This window comes from Lolium rigidum, chromosome 5 (assembly GCF_022539505.1).
Source record: "Lolium rigidum isolate FL_2022 chromosome 5, APGP_CSIRO_Lrig_0.1, whole genome shotgun sequence".
Lineage (NCBI taxonomy): Eukaryota > Viridiplantae > Streptophyta > Magnoliopsida > Poales > Poaceae > Lolium > Lolium rigidum.
In genome coordinates, this window is record NC_061512.1 from 179,108,169 (window position 1) to 179,127,455 (window position 19,287).

General features: G+C 45.3%; 1 protein-coding gene across 1 annotated transcript; it reads left to right on the top strand.

Annotated features, from left to right (window-relative positions):
• Positions 1-14,109: 14,109 nt before the first annotated feature.
• On the top strand, positions 14,110-16,064 carry LOC124651331 (uncharacterized protein At4g33100-like). The gene is made up of 2 exons (XM_047190425.1): positions 14,110-14,301; positions 15,895-16,064. The coding sequence occupies exons 1-2, from the start codon at positions 14,110-14,112 to the stop codon at positions 16,009-16,011; spliced, it is 309 nt and encodes a 102-aa protein (XP_047046381.1). The 3' UTR covers positions 16,012-16,064.
• Positions 16,065-19,287: the final 3,223 nt, after the last annotated feature.

Sequence of the window (19,287 nt, forward strand, 5' to 3'; positions counted from 1 at the left end):
AAAGAGAATCATGTTTGCTGACCGTGACTTCAGAGGTTTCCATATTTTTCCGCGTGACTTCAGTTTTTCTGGGAAAGAGAATCATGTTTGGTTAACTGGGAAAGGAAAGATTATTATGGCTTAGCTTAGAGCATACATGGAAAATTATTTGGTAACCTTTTGAGACGTTAGATTAAACCGAAGGGTCAGGATGTTCCCAATCTCCCCACCAAACGCGTTGTATGACGTACGACCAACTGGAATATAATAGTAAAGATAGCTGAAACAATGGCGTGAAGTTGATGATGGCAACGAGCTGATGCGGCGGTGGGCGCGGTGAGCGAGCGAAACTCGGAGGCGGCGACCGTACGCAGCAGGCGATCCTGGCGGCGGGCGTGGAAGGCGGGCGATCCCGGCGGCGGGTGATTCTGGCGGTGCAGCGGGCGTGGGCGGCGGCGATCCCGAGCGATTCCGGGTGATTTGTTCAAAATGAGCTTTGTTCTGGAAAGAGAATCATGTTTGCTGACCGTGGGAAAGAGAATCATGTTTGCTGACCGTGACTTCAGAGGTTTCCATATTTTTCCGCGTGACTTCAGTTTTTCTGGGAAAGAGAATCATGTTTGGTTAACTGGGAAAGGAAAGATTATTATGGCTTAGCTTAGAGCATACATGGAAAATTATTTGGTAACCTTTTGAGACGTTAGATTAAACCGAAGGGTCAGGATGTTCCCAATCTCCTCACCAAACGCGTTGTATGACGTACGACCAACTGGAATATAATAGTAAAGATTTCCCAGGTTCCCATTTGAAGAGAGCTCCAGCAGCAAAGTTATTTGAAGGTTTGACTTACTGCCGTGTTGAACAATAGCTGAAACAATGGCGTGAAGTTGATGATGGCAACGAGCTGATGCGGCGGTGGGCGCGGTGAGCGAGCGAAACTCGGAGGCGGCGACCGTACGAAGTAGGCGATCCTGGCGGCGGGCGTGGAAGGCGGGCGATCTCGGCGGCGGGTGATTCCGGCGGTGCAGCGGGCGTGGGCGGCGGCGATCCCGAGCGATTCTGGGTGATTTGTTCAAAATAAGCTTTGTTCTGGAAAGAGAATCATGTTTGCTGACCGTGGGAAAGAGAATCATGTTTGCTGACCGTGACTTCAGAGGTTTCCATATTTTTCCGCGTGACTTCAGTTTTTCTGGGAAAGAGAATCATGTTTGGTTAACTGGGAAAGGAAAGATTATTATGGCTTAGCTTAGAGCATACGTGGAAAAATTATTTGGTAACCTTTTGAGACGTTAGATTAAACCGAAGGCTCAGGATGTTCCCAATCTCCTCACCAAACGCGTTGTATGACGTACGACCAACTGGAATTATATATTGGAGTTGGTCGTAGGTCATACAACGCGTTTGGTGATGGAGATTCAAAGCATCTAGACCGTTCGATCAAATCTCACCGTCTCTGCTTCATCCCGATGTAATTAGGAAAGATATATTTACTTGCAAAAAAATTAACATCCATATCAAGTGCTCACGGTAATCAACTTTTGAATAACTTGGAAAGTAAATAAGTAGCTTCCTTCTTTTTCCTCATCAAACTAGGAAAGCAATCACGCACTTCAAATAGAAATAAGTAGCTTCGTTCTTTTTCCTCATGAAACTAGAAAGGGAACGCGTACCTTACTTTTATAGAAGATAGAGTATATTTACAAGAGAGGCATGCTATGACAAACAAAGCAAACCAAGCACCTCCCGAACACACGCACACAACTACTCTCTAGCCATTATCGAACACTCCCTCCCCTACCCTATGAGCCTGCCTAATTAGCCGAAACTCCTCCAGGATTCGAGCAACCAAGGTATGAACCGTGTATTGCCTCTGCAAGTTGCGAAAGCAGTACGCGTTCCTGTTCTTCCAAACTCCATGGCAGACGGTACAAACCAAGCCGTCAAACCATTTCCTGTCCTTGTAGCTGAACTTTGCCCTCTCCCTAGTCCACCAGTTTTGTATCGTGCTATCCGTCGTGGGAATCTCGATATTGATCCTGAGGGCCTGGCGGCAGAGATGCCAGATCTCCCTAACGAACACACATTGCACCAAAATGTGCTCGGCGGTATCTTCCTCTTGGAGGCATAGAAAGCAAGGGGACGAGTGTGCCTGCAAGCCATGCCTCAACCTTCGATCCGAAGTCCAGATCCTATGCTGAGCCGCCAACCAGACGAACAATTTACTCTTGGGCGTACCCTTGCTCTGCCAGATGATTTCCCCCAGCTCCCACCTGATGCTCCCCTCCATCATCATGCTATAAGCCGAGCTCGCTGAGTATTCTCCCCCACTCGTCCAGGGCCATCTGAAACGATCTGGACTGTCCACCTCTCTCACCACCGAGGAGACAGCTAGCCAGAGGCGAATGCATTCTCTAGCACCCAGGGTTGCTACATTGCCCTGGATGTCCATAACCCAACGGTTGTTCTGCAAAGCTTGCTGGACAGTTCTCGCATTTTTAGCTCTCGTAGAGATGTGCTGCGTAATCCCAGGCGCGAACTCACTGGCCGACCGACCGTGTATCCAGCGATCTCTCCAAAACAGAACCTCGCTGCCAATGCCAGCCTGAATATGCACGAGACTGTCAAACGCCTCTCTCGCCTGAGCGTCCTTGATCATCGGTAACCCCTGCCAGGGCCTAGCAGGGTCAGTCCTCCTCAACCATTCCCATCTGATGCGCAACGCCAGGCCCTGCGTTCTCAAGTTCCTGATCCCAAGCCCACCAAATTCCTTTGGCTTGCAGATGCGGTCCCAGGCCACAAGACATTGCCCACCATTGGCTCTTTCCTTGGCAGCCCAAAGGAAACCCCTAAAGCTCTTGTCCAGCTCCTCCAACACCCAGACTGGCGCCTCCGATATGAGCAGATGATGAATTGGTCTTGCTGCCATCACAGCCTGAACAAGCACAAGTCTGCCTTGTTTGGACATGAGTCCACGCTGCCACGCCGGCATGATCCTAATGGCTGCGTCGATCATGGGTTGCCACTGTGCTTTGGTGAGTGGCTTGAGAGCTAGCTGAAGCCCTAAGTATTTGATCGGAAATTCTGCCAACTGACAGTGCAGCACATCGGCTACCAGGTCCCGCTCATGACCATCTCCTCTGATGACAGTTGCCGTAGTCTTCCTGTAGTTGACCCGGAGCCCTGTCGCCTCTCCAAACACCTCGAGTAATTCTCGAGTTGTAACTAGGTCCGTGATTGTCGGCTTGATAAATAGAACCACATCGTCAGCAAAGATAGATATCCTCTGTATCTGTGAGCAATTCCCTGCGGCGCAAGTAACCCACGGCGGAGGCCCGACGAACAGCATCGTGGCAACCTCCATTGCCAGGACAAACAATTGTGGCGAGAGAGGGTCTCCCTGCCGTAACCCTCGCGCATGCATGATTTTCCTTCCAGGCGTTCCGTTCACCACAATTCTGGTACTCGCGGTCCTTAGTGCAATGAGTATCCAACGTAGCCAAGCAGCCGGGAACCCCAATCTCTGCAAAACCTCCAGCAAAAAGGACCACGATAGCGAATCAAAAGCACGGGAAATATCCAATTTGAGAAGCACGCCAGTTTCCTTCCTGCTGTTGACTTTCCTAGCTAGCTGGCGCACCAGGATGAAGTTGTCATGCAGGTTCCTCCCTTTTATGAACGCAGACTGGTTAGGACTCACCAGTTGCTCCATCTTTGGTCTCAGGCGATTAGCCAAGATCTTGGCAAAAAGCTTTGCGAAGCTGTGGATTAAGCTTATTGGCCTAAAGTCGCCCACCTCCTGAGCGTCCGCTTTCTTTGGAACCAACGTGATTAGAGCACGATTCAGTTGCCCGAAGCCCCTACCATCGCCAACATATAATTTCAGGATTGCCGCCATAATTTCAGGCTTGATAATAGCCCAAGATTTGTGGTAAAACGCACCCACAAAGCCGTCTGGCCCTGGGGCTCTATCAGCAGGGATTTCCTTAATAACGTTCCAAACTTCCTCCTCCGAAAAAATGCCTCCCAAATCCTCCAGAATATCCTCCTTATTCGGCAAACCAAGAGCCTGGAGATCAAGGCTGAAATCTCGTTGTTGATCCGCCCAAGCAGCCCGCTGTATGCCTCAAAGAAGATCTCCTCCTTTCTATTCTGATCCGTGATTACCTCCCGTTATGTTTGATGGAAGGAATGAAGTTTCGTCTCCTTCTACCGTTAGCCACCGCGTGGAACAGCTTGGAATTGGCGTCCCCATCCTTGATCCATCTCATCCTCGATCTCTCGCCTAGCCATAGTCCTTTCCAAGGAAGACAAGCCCGAGCACCAAATGCTTGAGCGATCTTCTCAACCACCATTCTGGGCGATGAGAATTCTCGCTATCCCGTGCCGCATCCGGCCTCGTGAATCACCGAGATTAGCCATAGCAATGCGGAGCTTGATATTCCCCACTTTACTAGCACTCCAAGCTTGCGGGTGTGTTGCCGATTCCTGTAGCATTCATCTAATCTGCTGAAGGGGTCTGTAAACCTAGCATCACATCGCCAGCCCTCCTTGACAGCATCTTGGAATCCATCCAGATTGAGCCAAAAAAGTTCAAACCTAAATCTCCTTTTGGCATGATGGCCAGCATTCATCGACAAGTGTAGGGGGGCATGATCTGAAACTGCTCGAAGAGATAGCTTGCAACGGCGAGTTGGGGTAGTTGAGATCCCAATCACGCGATACCGTGGCCCCGTCAATCTTGGACAGCGTTGGGACCCTGCGCTCATTGCTCCAAGTGAAGGTTCTACCATGCATATACACCTCCTTTAGTTCCTCCTTACTGACAAAGTTCCTGAACACAGCCATGGTCCTTCGATCCAGATTCTCATTATTCTTCTCGCACGCATGCAAAATCATGTTGAAGTCTCCTATGATCATCCATGGTCCAGGGCACAGAGATCTCCGGACCGATAACTCATCCAGAAACGCTCGCTTATCATGAGTATCCTGCGGTCCGTAGACCACCGTTAGCCACCATCTCCCATCCTCCCTAGTGTGCACTTCCCCAGTAATGGAGTAGGAGTCGTGCGAGATATGTGTCACTTGCAGCACCTCCGAGTTCCAGGCTACCAGGATACCACCACGGGTTTCCTCCGCCGGCAGATAATCAAACCCATCAAAGGACGGGCCTAGGCATTGATTAACAATAAAACGGTCAATTACAGCCATCTTAGTCTCCTGCAGACACACCAAACTAACTCTAAGCGAATCTACCACCTCCCTCACTGAATCCCTCTTGGCAGAGTCATTTAAGCCACGAGGATTCCAACACAACACGTCAGGGTTTACTTCCATGGAAACAGAAGGCAAAACTCTCTCCCAGATGCACGCCTAAGCGCACATCCTGATCTCCACAGCGCCTTGGCGCTCCATCTCCTGGCGACTCGGCATTGTCTTACCAAAACCGAGGCCGGGACCTTGATGTGTTGTTCTCTCACAGGCGAGTCGAAGAAATGCTTGAATTCCTGGAGCGCCGCTTCATCCACGGTTAAGTCCGCTGGCGTGATGCCAAGTGCCTTGAGGAGCACAGTCTCCGCCGCCGTGGCCTTACGAGGCGGCTTGCCAATTGGAGTCGCAGGGGGTGCATGGTTCGTTCTGCCACTTCGGCGTGGAGTGTATGGTTCTGCCTCCGGGCGCAACACTGAAGCAGCCTGAACCTCACGCAGTAATGGCGGCGCCAGAGTCTTGAGGATTCTAGCACAAAACGCTTTCATACGCCCCAGAGCCACCACTTCTGCCTCCTTCATTGGTACAGCAGCCGGCGGTACCTCAGCCACGATCATCTGCATGTCGCTGTCATGCGCCAATGGGGAAGGCCCACGTAGTTCTCCAGGCGCGGCTTCCCGCTCAAGGTTTGAAACGAGGCCACCTTCCTCACTGGGCTGGGTTTGCACCGTCGGCCCAACCCCAGGCTCGAGGTCAGGAAATTGAATTCCCGCATCTCCGGTCGTGGCTTCCCGCTCAAAGTTTGAAACGAGGCCACCTTCCTCACTGGGCTGGGCTTGCACCGCGAGCCCAACCCCAGGCACAAGGTCAGGAATTTGAAATCTCGCGCTATCACCACATGACCCAGCGCTGTCGCCATCCTCCTTGTCGCTAGTCGCACCCTCCGGCACTGGGCCCGCATCCACAGTAGCGAATATGCCAACAAGATCCTCAGATCCTTGGACCGTTGGTTCCTTCTCCAGCAACTTTCCAGCCAACCCGTTGTCGCAAGGTGCAACAACGATCTCCTGCTCCACATGCTGCCCCTGGTTGTCTTGTTCCACCACAGGGTCCCCAACTCCAGCCAAAGGAGCCTTGGTCAAAAGCTGGAATGTCGGCTCAGCCACGACCTCTTTCTGCACGTTGCTAGCTGGGCTCCTCTGCACGTCCTCCACCAATCCGCAAACGCCACGCACCTCCATTGGCGGAAGCCTCCAACTCGCCGATGGGGCCGCCGCCACCTGACAGTACGATCTTGGTTGACCGGCCCCACCAAGTGTTGACCGACTTCCTCCCCTCTGGTCCTGGACACCCGACCGCCATGGCAGCCGCCTCACCGTCCGACCAGCCGCTCCGCCGCCATACCCGCCAGGGGGGCTAGGCATACCCTGGTCACTGATTGGCGACGCCGGCCACATGAGCAACTCCGGGTCCGGATCCTCCTCCACCGTGTCAACATGGATGAGCACCTTGTACTTGAGCATCAGTCTCTTACCCTCATCGGAGAACACACCCTCCGGTTCCGGCACCGCCAACATCCTCGCTGGCGGTATGCTGTCGAGATCGTCCGTCCAAGCCGAAGCCTTGAACACTGACAGGTTCAAGGGAAAAGCTACGATTCCTCCGGGGGATCAAGCACTAGCATCCTCCTGGTGGGAGGCCGTCCGATGCGTGTAGATGTGTGGACCACGTGATTCTTGGACCCACACGCCGGCCCGCACATGCTGCGAGTAAATTTCTCTCAGCCTTATCCGCTCCATGGTCGCTCGAGAATATTCCTCGCTCCACCACATCCTTCGTCTCCACCGCTCTGCTCCCCGCTCTGTCCTGTCCACCTTCCCCCAAATCTCTCTCCGCTTCTCTCCGGCGAGCGCTGGGTGCGCTATTTCGATTCTCTATCCAGCGATGCAGCCACAAATGGGGCAGTCGGCGCCGGTGGACGCGGCCAACTGGTAGCGCCAGCCTCGGGCGGTGGACGCGAGAGAAGTATCCGGCCGAACGGCAGCGCCAGCCTCGGGCTGGGAGCGGACGGCCGTGCCGGCGACCGTGTAGTTTTTTCGCCCCGCCGGTGGTGCTACAGGCAGTACGCAGTCTGCTACAAGCATGGTCGGCGTCTGCTACAAGCGTCGGCAGCGTCTGCTACGTTCGGCCGGCAGCACTTCTACTAGCGATGGCGACGGCGACTACGTTCGGCTGGCGGCGCTGCTACACAAGGCAGTCGACGTTGCTACTAGCGATGGCGGCTTCTGCTACCAAAGGCTGGCGGTGCTGCTACTTGCGACGGCGGCGTCTGCTACGTTCGGCCGGCGGCGCTGCTACAAGCGGCGGCGTTTGCTACCAAAGGCTGGCGGCGCTGCTACTAGCGACGACGGCGTCCGCTACGTCCGGACGGCGCTGCTACAAGCGGCGGCGGCAGCTACAACGGTCTCTGGTCTGGTACAAGGGGTGCCTGTGTCTGCTACGTGTGGCGCCAGTGTTTGCTACAATAGGCAGCGGAGGTTGCTACAAGGGCTCCGGCTGCTAAAGCGGCGGAGCGAATGCCGGCGATGGTTGCTTCAATCGGCGATGCTGGTTGCTTGGAACGCCGGCGGTGGTTGCTGCGAATCGGGCGCAGCCGTGCTGCAAGGAGACCCGCAAACCCCACGGCGGCGATGTGATGCTACATGCGAGAGGTGGCGGGGCTGCCGGTGCCGGCGGCGGGGCTGCAAGCCGGACTCAACACCGCGGGCGTTGCTGCAGCCTGCAGGGTGCGTGAGTATCAGGAGGAAAGGGGAATTTATGTTCCACGCTTGTTTTCTTATTTTCTTATTCTTTGCGTGCGGGAGCGACCATCACACCGTCACTATCATGCGCATCATACGGCTGAGCACCCGGGGGATCGGGGATTTGATCCCCCGGGGGACGCTCAGCGCGCCCCAACTAGAAAAGCAATCACGCACTTCAAATAGAAAAGGAAATAAATCACGGTTTAATATCATCTCCTCCCATGGCGATGCACACCCCGCCCTAGCAGCCAACCGCCGCCTCCTCATCTGCAGCCCCGTCTCCAGGATTTGGAGGCCCCGGTGCGACTTACAAAATGGGGCTAATATTTTTTTATTCAAACTCAATAACTAGTAAAATAAAATTATATGTTCACTTAACTATGTTCAGTATGTACTATTCCGTACAATGCTCAAGTATTCTAAGAATGAAATATAGCACTAAAGTAATAGACGAACCTCATGTTCTACCGAAAAACATCATTCGTCTCATATTTCTTGAAATAAAATGTTCAATCATATCTTTATATTAATCTCATGATTTTTTCTGTTTAAAAAAACAAAATAAGGGGGCATCATGAGTTCATGACTAGTTGTTGACAACATAGTATTAGCACACACTACTGTGTGTGGCTGCTCTACAAATTAATCAGGGGTTTATCAATTGAAACAACAACAAGTTTCATGAAATTTAGATTTGTTCAACAGTAATTGAATCTGTCCTAGTCCTTACAGGAAATTCAGGCATGGTAGATTGGTACAAAGGAAACTACTAACGGAAAGACCAAGTGACGAAGTGAAGCGGCAAGTTGCATACAGATTCCGGTACAGTACACTGATAGTCTAATACCTGATCGCTGATAGGATTGAGGAAGTGAGAATCATGTTGGACAGTAGACAGGGAACGCCGGGCCGCCGGCAAGGAGCCACTAGAAGGAACAATCAGATCAGCAGGAGGTGGGCACACGCGGCCACGCGGACGACCACGCCGGCGCGACGCGGAATAGGAGCTCTGCAAACCTCGTCGAAACGCTCTGTATCTCGATCGCGATCGGGAAGACGAACTGATCGGTTCTGACAGGAATTCTTTGGGCAAAGGAAGGATCAATCGTGCCTTGCCGGGTCTGGGCTGCAGAAAATATGTATTGGGCTGAAGAAAATCGGGGCCCCTAGAATTTGGGGGCCTGGATCGATCGATCTCTTCGATCGTGGTCATCGACGGGGCTGCTCATCTGCCATCTCCTCCTCGTGGCACCGAGCGACGGCGAGCAGCGGAACCCAATTCTCGTCCATCTAAGAGGGTAAGGAATGAAGGAAGGAGAAGAACATCTTGCGGTTTCGAGGAAGGGTACACCATTGACGAGGTGGGTGCGGAAGATCCGCTGGAAGAAAAATTCTCCCACGATGCCTCGCCATGAACGATTCCTTTCTGCCGCTCCTTGTTCCGCGTTGTCTTCCTCGCCGTCGTTGCAGGGTGTCCGCCTTGTTTCCTTCCCCTCACGCGGCGCACAACGGAGACGTTTGTTGTCCTCCATTGAGTAAATACCAATATGCACTAAAGGTGTTCGGTTATTTGCCCATAGAGTATCGAATTGGTTATGCCCTTCTACACCGGGTCCTTTGATTCAATCGGTTGATTTTAAGTCATTTCAGTATACCAATAATATAAATTATTACAAAAGTATGATTATATTTTGCAACAGAATCATTGATTATCTGACTTAGTGCTAACCTCACTTGCAAGCATGTTAGTGTTAGTTTTAACTGTAGGAACATGAATCACTATTCGTGCAATCAGGGATACTTGTGCTAATTCTTTAGCTTATGCTTATTTTCTTTTGCTTCAGTACAAGTGGCGAGGGAGATGGAGATCTATCTCTGGTACTTACTGGACTAACTAACTGAATCTCTTTCTTGTCTAGGTTTTTTTTGTTTCAAAATCTCGCACGCATCTGAAAAGACACAAGAAACACCATATCTATGGTATTACATCTACTCTTTTTTTTCCTTTCAATGGTACACTACTTAGAAATTTTTGTCGACTTTCAGGTTGATATGAAAACTCCACAACAAAAAAGAAGGGTGCAGTAATAATGATAACCCACGAAGGATATGGCATGAGATAAAATATAAGGATTTTCACATTTGCCAAACTTATGTTTGTGAACAAAGGTGCAGCCGCATATGTTGTTTTAAATTACCATGTCATGAAAGTCCCTGGTATTTCAAATCTTTGGGTTTTTGTTTTCCTATTTCCATCTTTCAGTTTTCAACTTTTTACAAACAGTTAGATTGTTTGAAACCTATGATCTTTTTAGTGAGGTGACACATTCAGTAGATGGGCGCATCTCAGATAACCCACTCATATGTAGTGAAACGATGCAGCCAACTTGGCTATTTTTCTTCATGGTGCATTTTGTCTATATTTAATTTTTTAATTGTTTCCTATATTGAGTTGGTGCCTGTTGATATTCACCATATCTTTGGTTATAGTACAACTACTTACACGGCAGGCTCTTAAGTGGTAGACCAGTTTCTGGTTTCTGGACAGAATGATAAGATGCAGGAGATTCAGAACACAGTTTAGACACATGGAGCTAGACTGTCCATGAAGCACACATATGACTGGGTTGTTGCCTATGTTGAAACTGGTGCTAGCATTTCGTCTAAATTTACCAGTTGTGCTAGCAACTGGTGCTAGCATTTCGCCTATATTTAGTTTTTTTCTTAAATTTGTTTCTATATTGAGTTGGTGCCTGCTGATATTCACCATTTATCTTTGGTTATAGTACAACTACTTACAGAGCATTGAGGCTCTTAACTGTTAGACCAGTTTCTGGTTTCTGGACAGAAGGATATGATGCACGAGATTTAGAAAACAGTTTAAACACATGGAGTTAGACTGTCCATGAAGCACACATACGACAGTTTTTTCGCAATCTCCTAGCTGTCGTTGTGCTCGCATTGCATTACACTCCAGAGTTTAAACAATTTGCTAGGAGGATATGATGCATGACTGACATTATGTACCCAGTGAAATGGAGTACTGTGCTAGCATGGAGTATTCATGTATGTTTCTAAACCTTAACTTGATGCAAGCTCTCCATTCCCGATACTGGGTGTTTGACCCTCTTAATAGCATGGTTTTTAAGGCGTCGCCTAAGCGTCTGAGCGGTCCGAGATGGAAAGGCGTCAACGTCGCCTTAGACAATCACGCAAGGCGTCCAGTTTCCCTGTTTGAGGCGTCCAAGTCGTCGACTAGGCGAGGTAGGCGTCACCTTCAGAGATTTTGGACGCTCTTGCAAGCTCGCGTGGGAAGCGGAGAAGCCGAGCGGGAACCATGGAGGGAAAGAAAAATTGGGGCGGGAATGTGGAGCCAAAGAGAGGGAAAATAGAGGGGAGAGAGAAAGAGGGAACATCAATTTATTGATCTATTAAAGTATTAAGTGAAGTTTTAACACACCAATTTGTTCATCTTTATGCAGATTTCTATTATGCAAGGAAGAAATGGGAAAAACGATGGGAGGAATGGATGCTATGTGGGCTCAACTACTAGAAAATCGAAGGTATTTACCTATTATTCATCACCATGTTTCTGTAAAAATTAACTAAGGCGCCACCTCGCTTCGCGCTTTAAGCGCCTACGCGTTGAGCCCCCCCCCCCCCCCCCCATGGCTTTAAACCGCCTGAACGCCTTGAAAACCATTCTTAATAGATAGGGTGTCTTGTTGCTGTCTTCATATCACGGCATGCTGCTGGAAGAAATGTCTAGGATCTCACCCAAACACTAGGTGGTTGACTCTGCTTGTTTCTCTGTCTGATTGTTTTGTTCTTCTATGCATGTATTCTGTATTGTGTATCTGTTTGTGTATGGAACATGTAGGTGTTACTTTAGTCGTGCTGATCACTGCCGCTTTCATTGATGTGATAAAGAACGAAGTAATGACACCTAGCACAAGCTTCTTTTGGCAGTATTTTCCTGTTAGAAGGCGGGTATGAATATATTGATGTGCTTGTGTCCAGACAGTTCAGTGCATCGAAATGTTGGCATGTTTTGTTGTGGGTTAAAATTAACGTTGCACTGTCCCATTGTGTTTTCCTCAGATGTATCATAAGGTTGGTCATAAATTAATTATGCCTTTTTGATGCTCATTTAACTGATATATTTGTACGGAGGTTACATTTTATATACTCATGTATGCTTTATTAACTCTACCTAATTAAGAAATAATGTTGGTTCATATCTGTCGCATATGATCTTTCTCTTCTTTACTTATAAACTTTGATATTGCTGATGCTAGCTTACTTAATTAGATTTTCCTTCTGCACCCATGATATGGTGCGTTCTACCAAGCAAGCAGTTGCCATGCATGAAGAAACTGACGTAGTCAAAGGTGTGTGCTTCTTTTTGTGCCGTGTTGTTAGTTTGTTCTTGTGTGGTGATAAGATATATTCTTTTAATACTCCCATGGTAATTCCCCCACTGCATAGGTGTTGATCGCTGATATTTTTTTTGTCCGAAGAACCATGAGGAAAGTTGTTATAGTATAACAATCCGGTTTGTCAGGTTAAGAGTGTGCCACCTCAAGACGAGATGTCTTTGTGCCAGGTTGGTTTGGGTCCCTAAACACCTTGTTGATGTTCAAAGACAATTTCATTTTGCTTCTGACATATATGTTTGTATGGCCAAAGAGTATGCTTGTCCAAATAGTATATGCTTAGTTAGAATTGGGAGGATAATCGTCTCAAAAAAGAATTGGGAGGATAATCAGAAACTATAATTGTACATTTATAGCTTTTTACGTTGTCTACTTACCGTCAGGAAGAATTACTTTGGCAGACTAAAATGAAAGCTGGTACATTCAAAATCATGATATATACAAATAAAACCTTACTATGTTTGATTAGACCAAATTTTGATTTGTGTTTACTAGGTATTAGTGTATAGATACATTTCATACTGAATGCGTTTGGTTTATATAGAAAATAAATACATCAAGTTGACACGGTGAGTCAGTGACAGACAGTTTCATTCAAGACTGAAACTAAAAGTGCATGCTTTAATGTTCTGTGTATTAATAATGTGTTGAGAACTTTTTTCAGGTTAAGGTTTCAATACCAAAGTGGAAGTATCAATTTACTTTGTAGGGATGCATATTTGGAAGGCACCATGCACACAAAGTGCTCTAGGTTGTATAAGTGGCCTGGAGAAGTCTATAAGAGAACTGGCTTGTGTATGAAGTTACATTATATGAGGAACATGAAAGTTTTACATGTTTATGTGGAAATTTGATTGCATGGAAATAATTTGCTTACATTTTTTGAAGGAAAGTTAAAACAAGTTCAAAGATCTTTCCTGCAGCTATATGCTATTGAATGGATTAAAAAATAAAGATGTGTTTTATATATACCTTTTCTGAATTTTATATGAAACTGATGGCATGGGATCTTTACATCCTAACTCTTAAGTTGGTCAATTATTGCAATGTATATTATGTTTTATCTGACCTATTGTTATGTCATATGTTACATGTCAATGGAGAGATCATTCCAACCAGCTCTGCAAGCACTCTATGATTTAGGAAATAAGGGTTATTAGATTGAAACATATAATTCCGAATTCATGTGAATTTTCTTTTCACTATATTTACTCGAGTGACAATTAAAATGTTATGGAGCCGTAGCAACAATTAAAATGTTATGGAGCCGTAGCAACGCACGGACATCCAACTAGTATTTTAAGTAATATACAAGTTCAACACGACTTCACTCGTGGTTCTGTGTTAATGATGCTCATAGAACGTGAGACAAAGATCACGAGCAATCAAATTACATCATATACAAGTTCGACACGACTTCACTTGAAACAGTTTGTAATGACATTTTGATTATTGATCAATAAAGTGCATGATTTCCCTCTGAAATAAAAAGTTTGACACGACTTCACCTGTAATTCGGAATCCGATTTGATCTTTGTATATTTCTAAGTGCAATATCTTGGATCCGCCAGGTAGGGAGGGTTACCTAAACCAGGAACACAGCTTTGGGAGGTGGGGACGACCGAAACAGGGAGAGAAACAGACACTCGCGGGCGGCGGCGGCGGCGGCGGAGCAGAACAGAAGGATGGTGTTTGGCCGGAACAAGCCGGCTCCGTCCACAGCGTCTCCGTCGTCGGCTGCGGCGGCCGCGTGCGGGGAGCTTCGAGCGGCGTACCACGAGTGCTTCAACCGGTGGTACGCGGAGAAGTTCGCCAAGGGGCAGTGGCAGAAGGACGACTGCGCCGGCCAGTGGAGCAAGTACCGCGCCTGCCTCGAGGTAAACCTAGAGCCCCCGCCCCCGAATCCTCTCGGCATCCGCCTCGATCACGGTTCGCTGTCATGGCTCTTGCGCTTCGATTTGAATCCGATCTCTGGTTTGCTATGCGCGGTAGAGATCCCATCGTTGGCCGCCTCGTTTGTTAGATTCCAGGATGGTCTAATGGCTACCTGCGGTGATAGTTTCCGGAGAGAGCATTGCCTGATTGTGCCGGGATTGTAATTTAGGTTGGAATTGTTCTAGGGGCGTTTAAACTTTATGCTAAGATCTGGAATTTCTTGTTTAGAGAGGATCTTTGAGGGACGGTGTCTGATTATGTAGCTTCTTTAGCTGGGGTGGATTGAGGTGGGTTTTCTGGTGAGAATCTAAAAATCACCATAGCAGAAACTTATGGTAGTCATGTTGCATTGTTGATTGTGATCTGGATTTGCATTGTGCTGAAACTGTTTACATATTTGGGGCCGATGCTATTGTGTCTGGTGGGTGGTGGCAATCCTAATATTGCAAATGTGGATTCTGTGCTATCCCGTGTGATGGCAATTTAGAGCACTTATGCTGACAGGCGATGTCAGATGTGGGGGAGAATGTTATTTCTGTTATTAATTCTTCAACTCAGAAAGTGTATTGCCTAAAAAAAGGAGTTTATTTATTAATCAGTTGAAACTATTAAGCTTGCAAGGCTTTGCTAGTTTTATCCCATTTGCATGAAGAAAGCAGTTAATTGATATCTCAGGAGAGCTCAGATTGTTGAGAGGACTGATATCTGAAAACCATTACAGTTATAGCTGTTCCTGCTTTGCTTACTGTGGTTTGCTAGGGCTGTTTTCTGGACAAGTTTTGGCCATAGCTGGTGCAATGCTGACTGAGAATTTGAGGCATGGTTGCTAGGCTGGTCGCTTAGTGACTGTGCCAACCCATCCAAAGATCAGCCATTTTTCAAGAAAACTCATTATTGCCAATTTCTACTTCTGAAAGAGTTCTGCCTGTTTCATGACTTAAAATAGCAACAATGTGTATCCCCTCAGATAGGTGGTTATATCAGGTTCACAGCTATGTGTTTTGTTTGAAGTGATGATTTGCTGAGGGACAAAACCTTCTTGGCACATGAATGTTTAGTCAAATTATTTATTTGTAGAAAACAATTATCGCTTGGTCATATTCATCATATATCTTTGTCATTTACCTATTTTATACTATCCAAGTTGTTGCTCTATACCCGACAAGGTTCAAAAAAGTGCTAGGTGTTAATTCATCCTAGTTTTGCCTCTGCCTAGCTCTTATCTCGCCTAATTGCACGCCTAGGTGTGGCACGCATATAACGATTAAGAGCTAGGGGTTTTGCTGATAATATTTATGTTACCAGAATAATAACAGTGTTCAGGATTTGAGTTCAACAAAGTTGTCTTATACGCGAAAGCAGTGTTGTTTGATTGTAATCATCACATATTGAGTTTAACATGCACCAATACCATACTTTCTTCAGTTCCATGAAATTCGTTTTATTATTTCTATTTAGGTTCAGAATATATGTATTTTATGCTGCATCTTTCTGCTTACCTGACAGCTGATAAATCCATGTTTAATTGTTTCCAGGAACATCTCGAAGACAAGCATCTCAGGCAAATCCTATTGGAGTCGGAAACGTCCTCCTGTTATGCGCAGCTTGATCCTGATTCTTCATCAGGACAAGGTGCGGCCTCATCAAAATGACAGTCTAGGACTAACAACATGGTCAAGTTTTTTGCTTGACCAGAACTCGGAGATCCTTGGTAAACTGAACCAAATTGTAGTTGTGTTTGGACACATGTTATGTCCCCGGATAATGTTAAGTTCAGCACATGAGATTAATTTGATAATTTTCCCAGGATCAAATTGTTCTCAAACTTACAAATATGTACTTTTATATACTCGATCGACCACTAGTTTGTAAATATTCAGGGATTCTGGTCCTGTAGGATCTACTTTATCCTATTGAGGCTCCGGAACAATATTTCATGCCATGATGTCCTTTGGGCCAAAAACTTAACTTCCTTCAGAAGTGTTTTGCAGCTGAATTCGCCGGTGTACTGATTGCACCACATGGTTTGGGTGCATCAGATATCTTCTAGGGCTAACCTATATATCTATATGATAGCTGGACAAGCAATATATGAGGGTTGTATACGACGGTCCACGACTATGTTAAGGAAAGGCCAAATGCGAAATTATTCCATGGTGAACTCTTATTACATGTCAAAAAGAGAAAAACCTAGATGCACTGTACTCAAATCTGGTTTGTGTTGGAAATGCTCTTGTGTGTTACGAAAACATACGTGTCGTCAGTCAATGCTTAAACCAAAGAGAAAGAAGCATTTCATTTGACCATGCAAGAAGACCTCTTGCACCAGTAACTTCTATTTCTTTGCACTTAAATAGGCAATATACACTCTAGAATTATGTATCAATATATTCATTGGACATGCGCATTCTCCTGGTGCAACAAATTTATAAGAATACTGAAATAGGCTTATAGGCATGGAGATATATAGATACGCTGCTAATACATCATGTGAAATATATTTATAAATGCTTATTTATTTTCTTGTTCTTATAGAACTCAAAAGGATACACTTGACAAGAACTTTTTCTCAAGGGCAATGTCTCAATCTAAAGTTTATCAAATGAACTAAAATAAGTGCTACCCGTATTAGAAAATACTAACATACCTTACCACTTTAAAATACGATTAAGATTAGTGAATGAGCGTTTGTGATGACATATATTGAATTATATAACCAAGAGCACTGAATTTAATGTTTATTCTGCATAATAAGTTAGTAAACTTTGTATCCCTAATGCAAAAAATCTAATAAATATTGTATGCACAAATAAAATTCTAAATAAGTAAAAAAATTAGTATAAATGAATGAGAGCAAAATAAGTTGAAAATACATTTGGCCTATAGCCACTGTTTTTTATCGGGGTAAAAAAACAACAACTCTTTCTCTACCCACACCCTCAACCACTCCAAGCCATCACCCACTACATTCTCCTCGGATGAGAAATAAGTCTCAAGTGATAATCCATATATATCTCAATCTTCTCGTTTTCAACACAGTGCATGGAATTGATAATTAGCATCCACACGCTTACACTTTATGGAATGTTTCTTTGAAATTAGAAATTTGTACAATTTTTAAACCATCATGAAATCCATCGTATTAGGACATTAGCAAATTATGGTACTGTGAGATATGTTAGTGGAATGATGAGAGAGCATAACATACAAATGAACAAAACACTTAATTTCTTCATAAAAAAACATGTGAGAACGGTAAGTGAGAAGAATAATATACTTCTAAGATATAAAAAAAATGTATAGTAAATGCAAAAGCATTTTATCAGTCCAAAAAAATATTTTGCACGCAAATCGGCTTGTAAGGTTAGTTATGAACTTTCATCTCATATTATATCCTTACATTTTCATCTGCGAAAATGGTTATACGAGATTTCAAAATGGTTACAAAGATTGTTATATAATAATAATTGATTGTGTTGACTTGTGTTTAGGGACTTCTTGCATTGTTCCGTGGCATTGATGATTTCCTTCGTCATTTGTGTCATGTTCAGGATGATATTTCCAGAACTATCTCTATAAACATATATTTCTTTGACATATATGTTTACAGCTCAAAATTTGAAGGATGGTGAGATATACATGAACACATCTGTACTACATAAGTGAACAAATAATCGGTGTGTATAGATGTGATATATTTATTTTATTCTTCTTATAATGCTAAGGTAGAATGTTAAATATTTACTATTTTGTGATGTCATCTTTCTTCAGAATTATCTACAAAGATGTATCTATTTGAATAAAGGTCTTATTTGCACTTCGATTGCCTAAGTATATTAATTTGTGTGACTTTTTTATTCACATAGAATTAATAATGAGTATATATAGCAAAGAAGGAAGTCTGTGCATTTATTCTTTTTCCACCTTTTACCAAGTGAACTTATCCATGACATGCAATCAAGCTGTAAACCCGGTTCGGCTATTCAACTATCAAATCTAGACACTGGAGCGGGGTAGAGGAGTATGAAATTTTCTGGTTGAAAGAAGGACATGTGAGTAGTGGCGGAGCGTGAAGCCGAAACCAAGAGGGGCCGATTGCTTAGCCCAAAGGGCAAGCATGGGCCGAATAGGCAGATGTCACCAATTGGATAATATTTACTTGTTTTAATAGGCCAAATAGCTTGGTTTAAATGTTGGAAGACCGGGCCAATGCCCAGGATGGTCTCCAAGACCCTTCGCTAGTACATGTGAGGTAAAAGTTGAATGCATTCGTGAAAACAACGATACATTTATACATTAACTTATGCTTTTTAATGAAATACAAATTGTTGACGAACTTCGTATGTTTTTGCCAATAGTAACACATGGGTATTTTGCTAGTAACTCATAAGGATACAACTTGCTGAGGCAAAGCCTCAGTCTATAGTTTAAGAAAACAAGATACCATTAATACCACTTACAAGTTTTTCTTTTGGACAATTCCTCAAAAGTTTGGCCTAAATTTGTGCATACGGGCTGAGAATGATATGGGTTATTTACGATGGCGGTGACTTGCAAATATCCAAAGCAAATCACTGGATTTTAAGGGGCATTGGACATGAATAGTTGTCATTGTGGTGCACCACAAGAGAGATATGTTTTGTTTTGGCAGGTTTCAGGCAATGGGCCCCAACTCTTCTGCAGAAAAAAAATGAAATATATGTTCTAGGGGTATGAATGCACGATCTATGCCATTGACCAATTTCCTTGTAATAAGATACATCGAGATTATAGGAGAAACCACTAGGCCAGATAAGTACTCAAATTATTTTGATATACACTCGCTCTAAACTGACTTGTTACAATTATACATATTTATCTAGAATGCTTTCGTTGAATCTATTGTATTCACCACTATAATTATCGTCATCTCCTTGTTTGAATGGTCA

Coding starts and splice junctions, on each gene's coding strand:
- LOC124651331 (XM_047190425.1), top strand. CDS start 14,110: ATGGTGTTTGGCCGGAACAAGCCGGCTCCGTCCACAGCGTCTCCGTCG. Junction 14,302..15,894: donor AGTACCGCGCCTGCCTCGAG/GTAAACCTAGAG, acceptor AATTGTTTCCAG/GAACATCTCGAAGACAAGCA.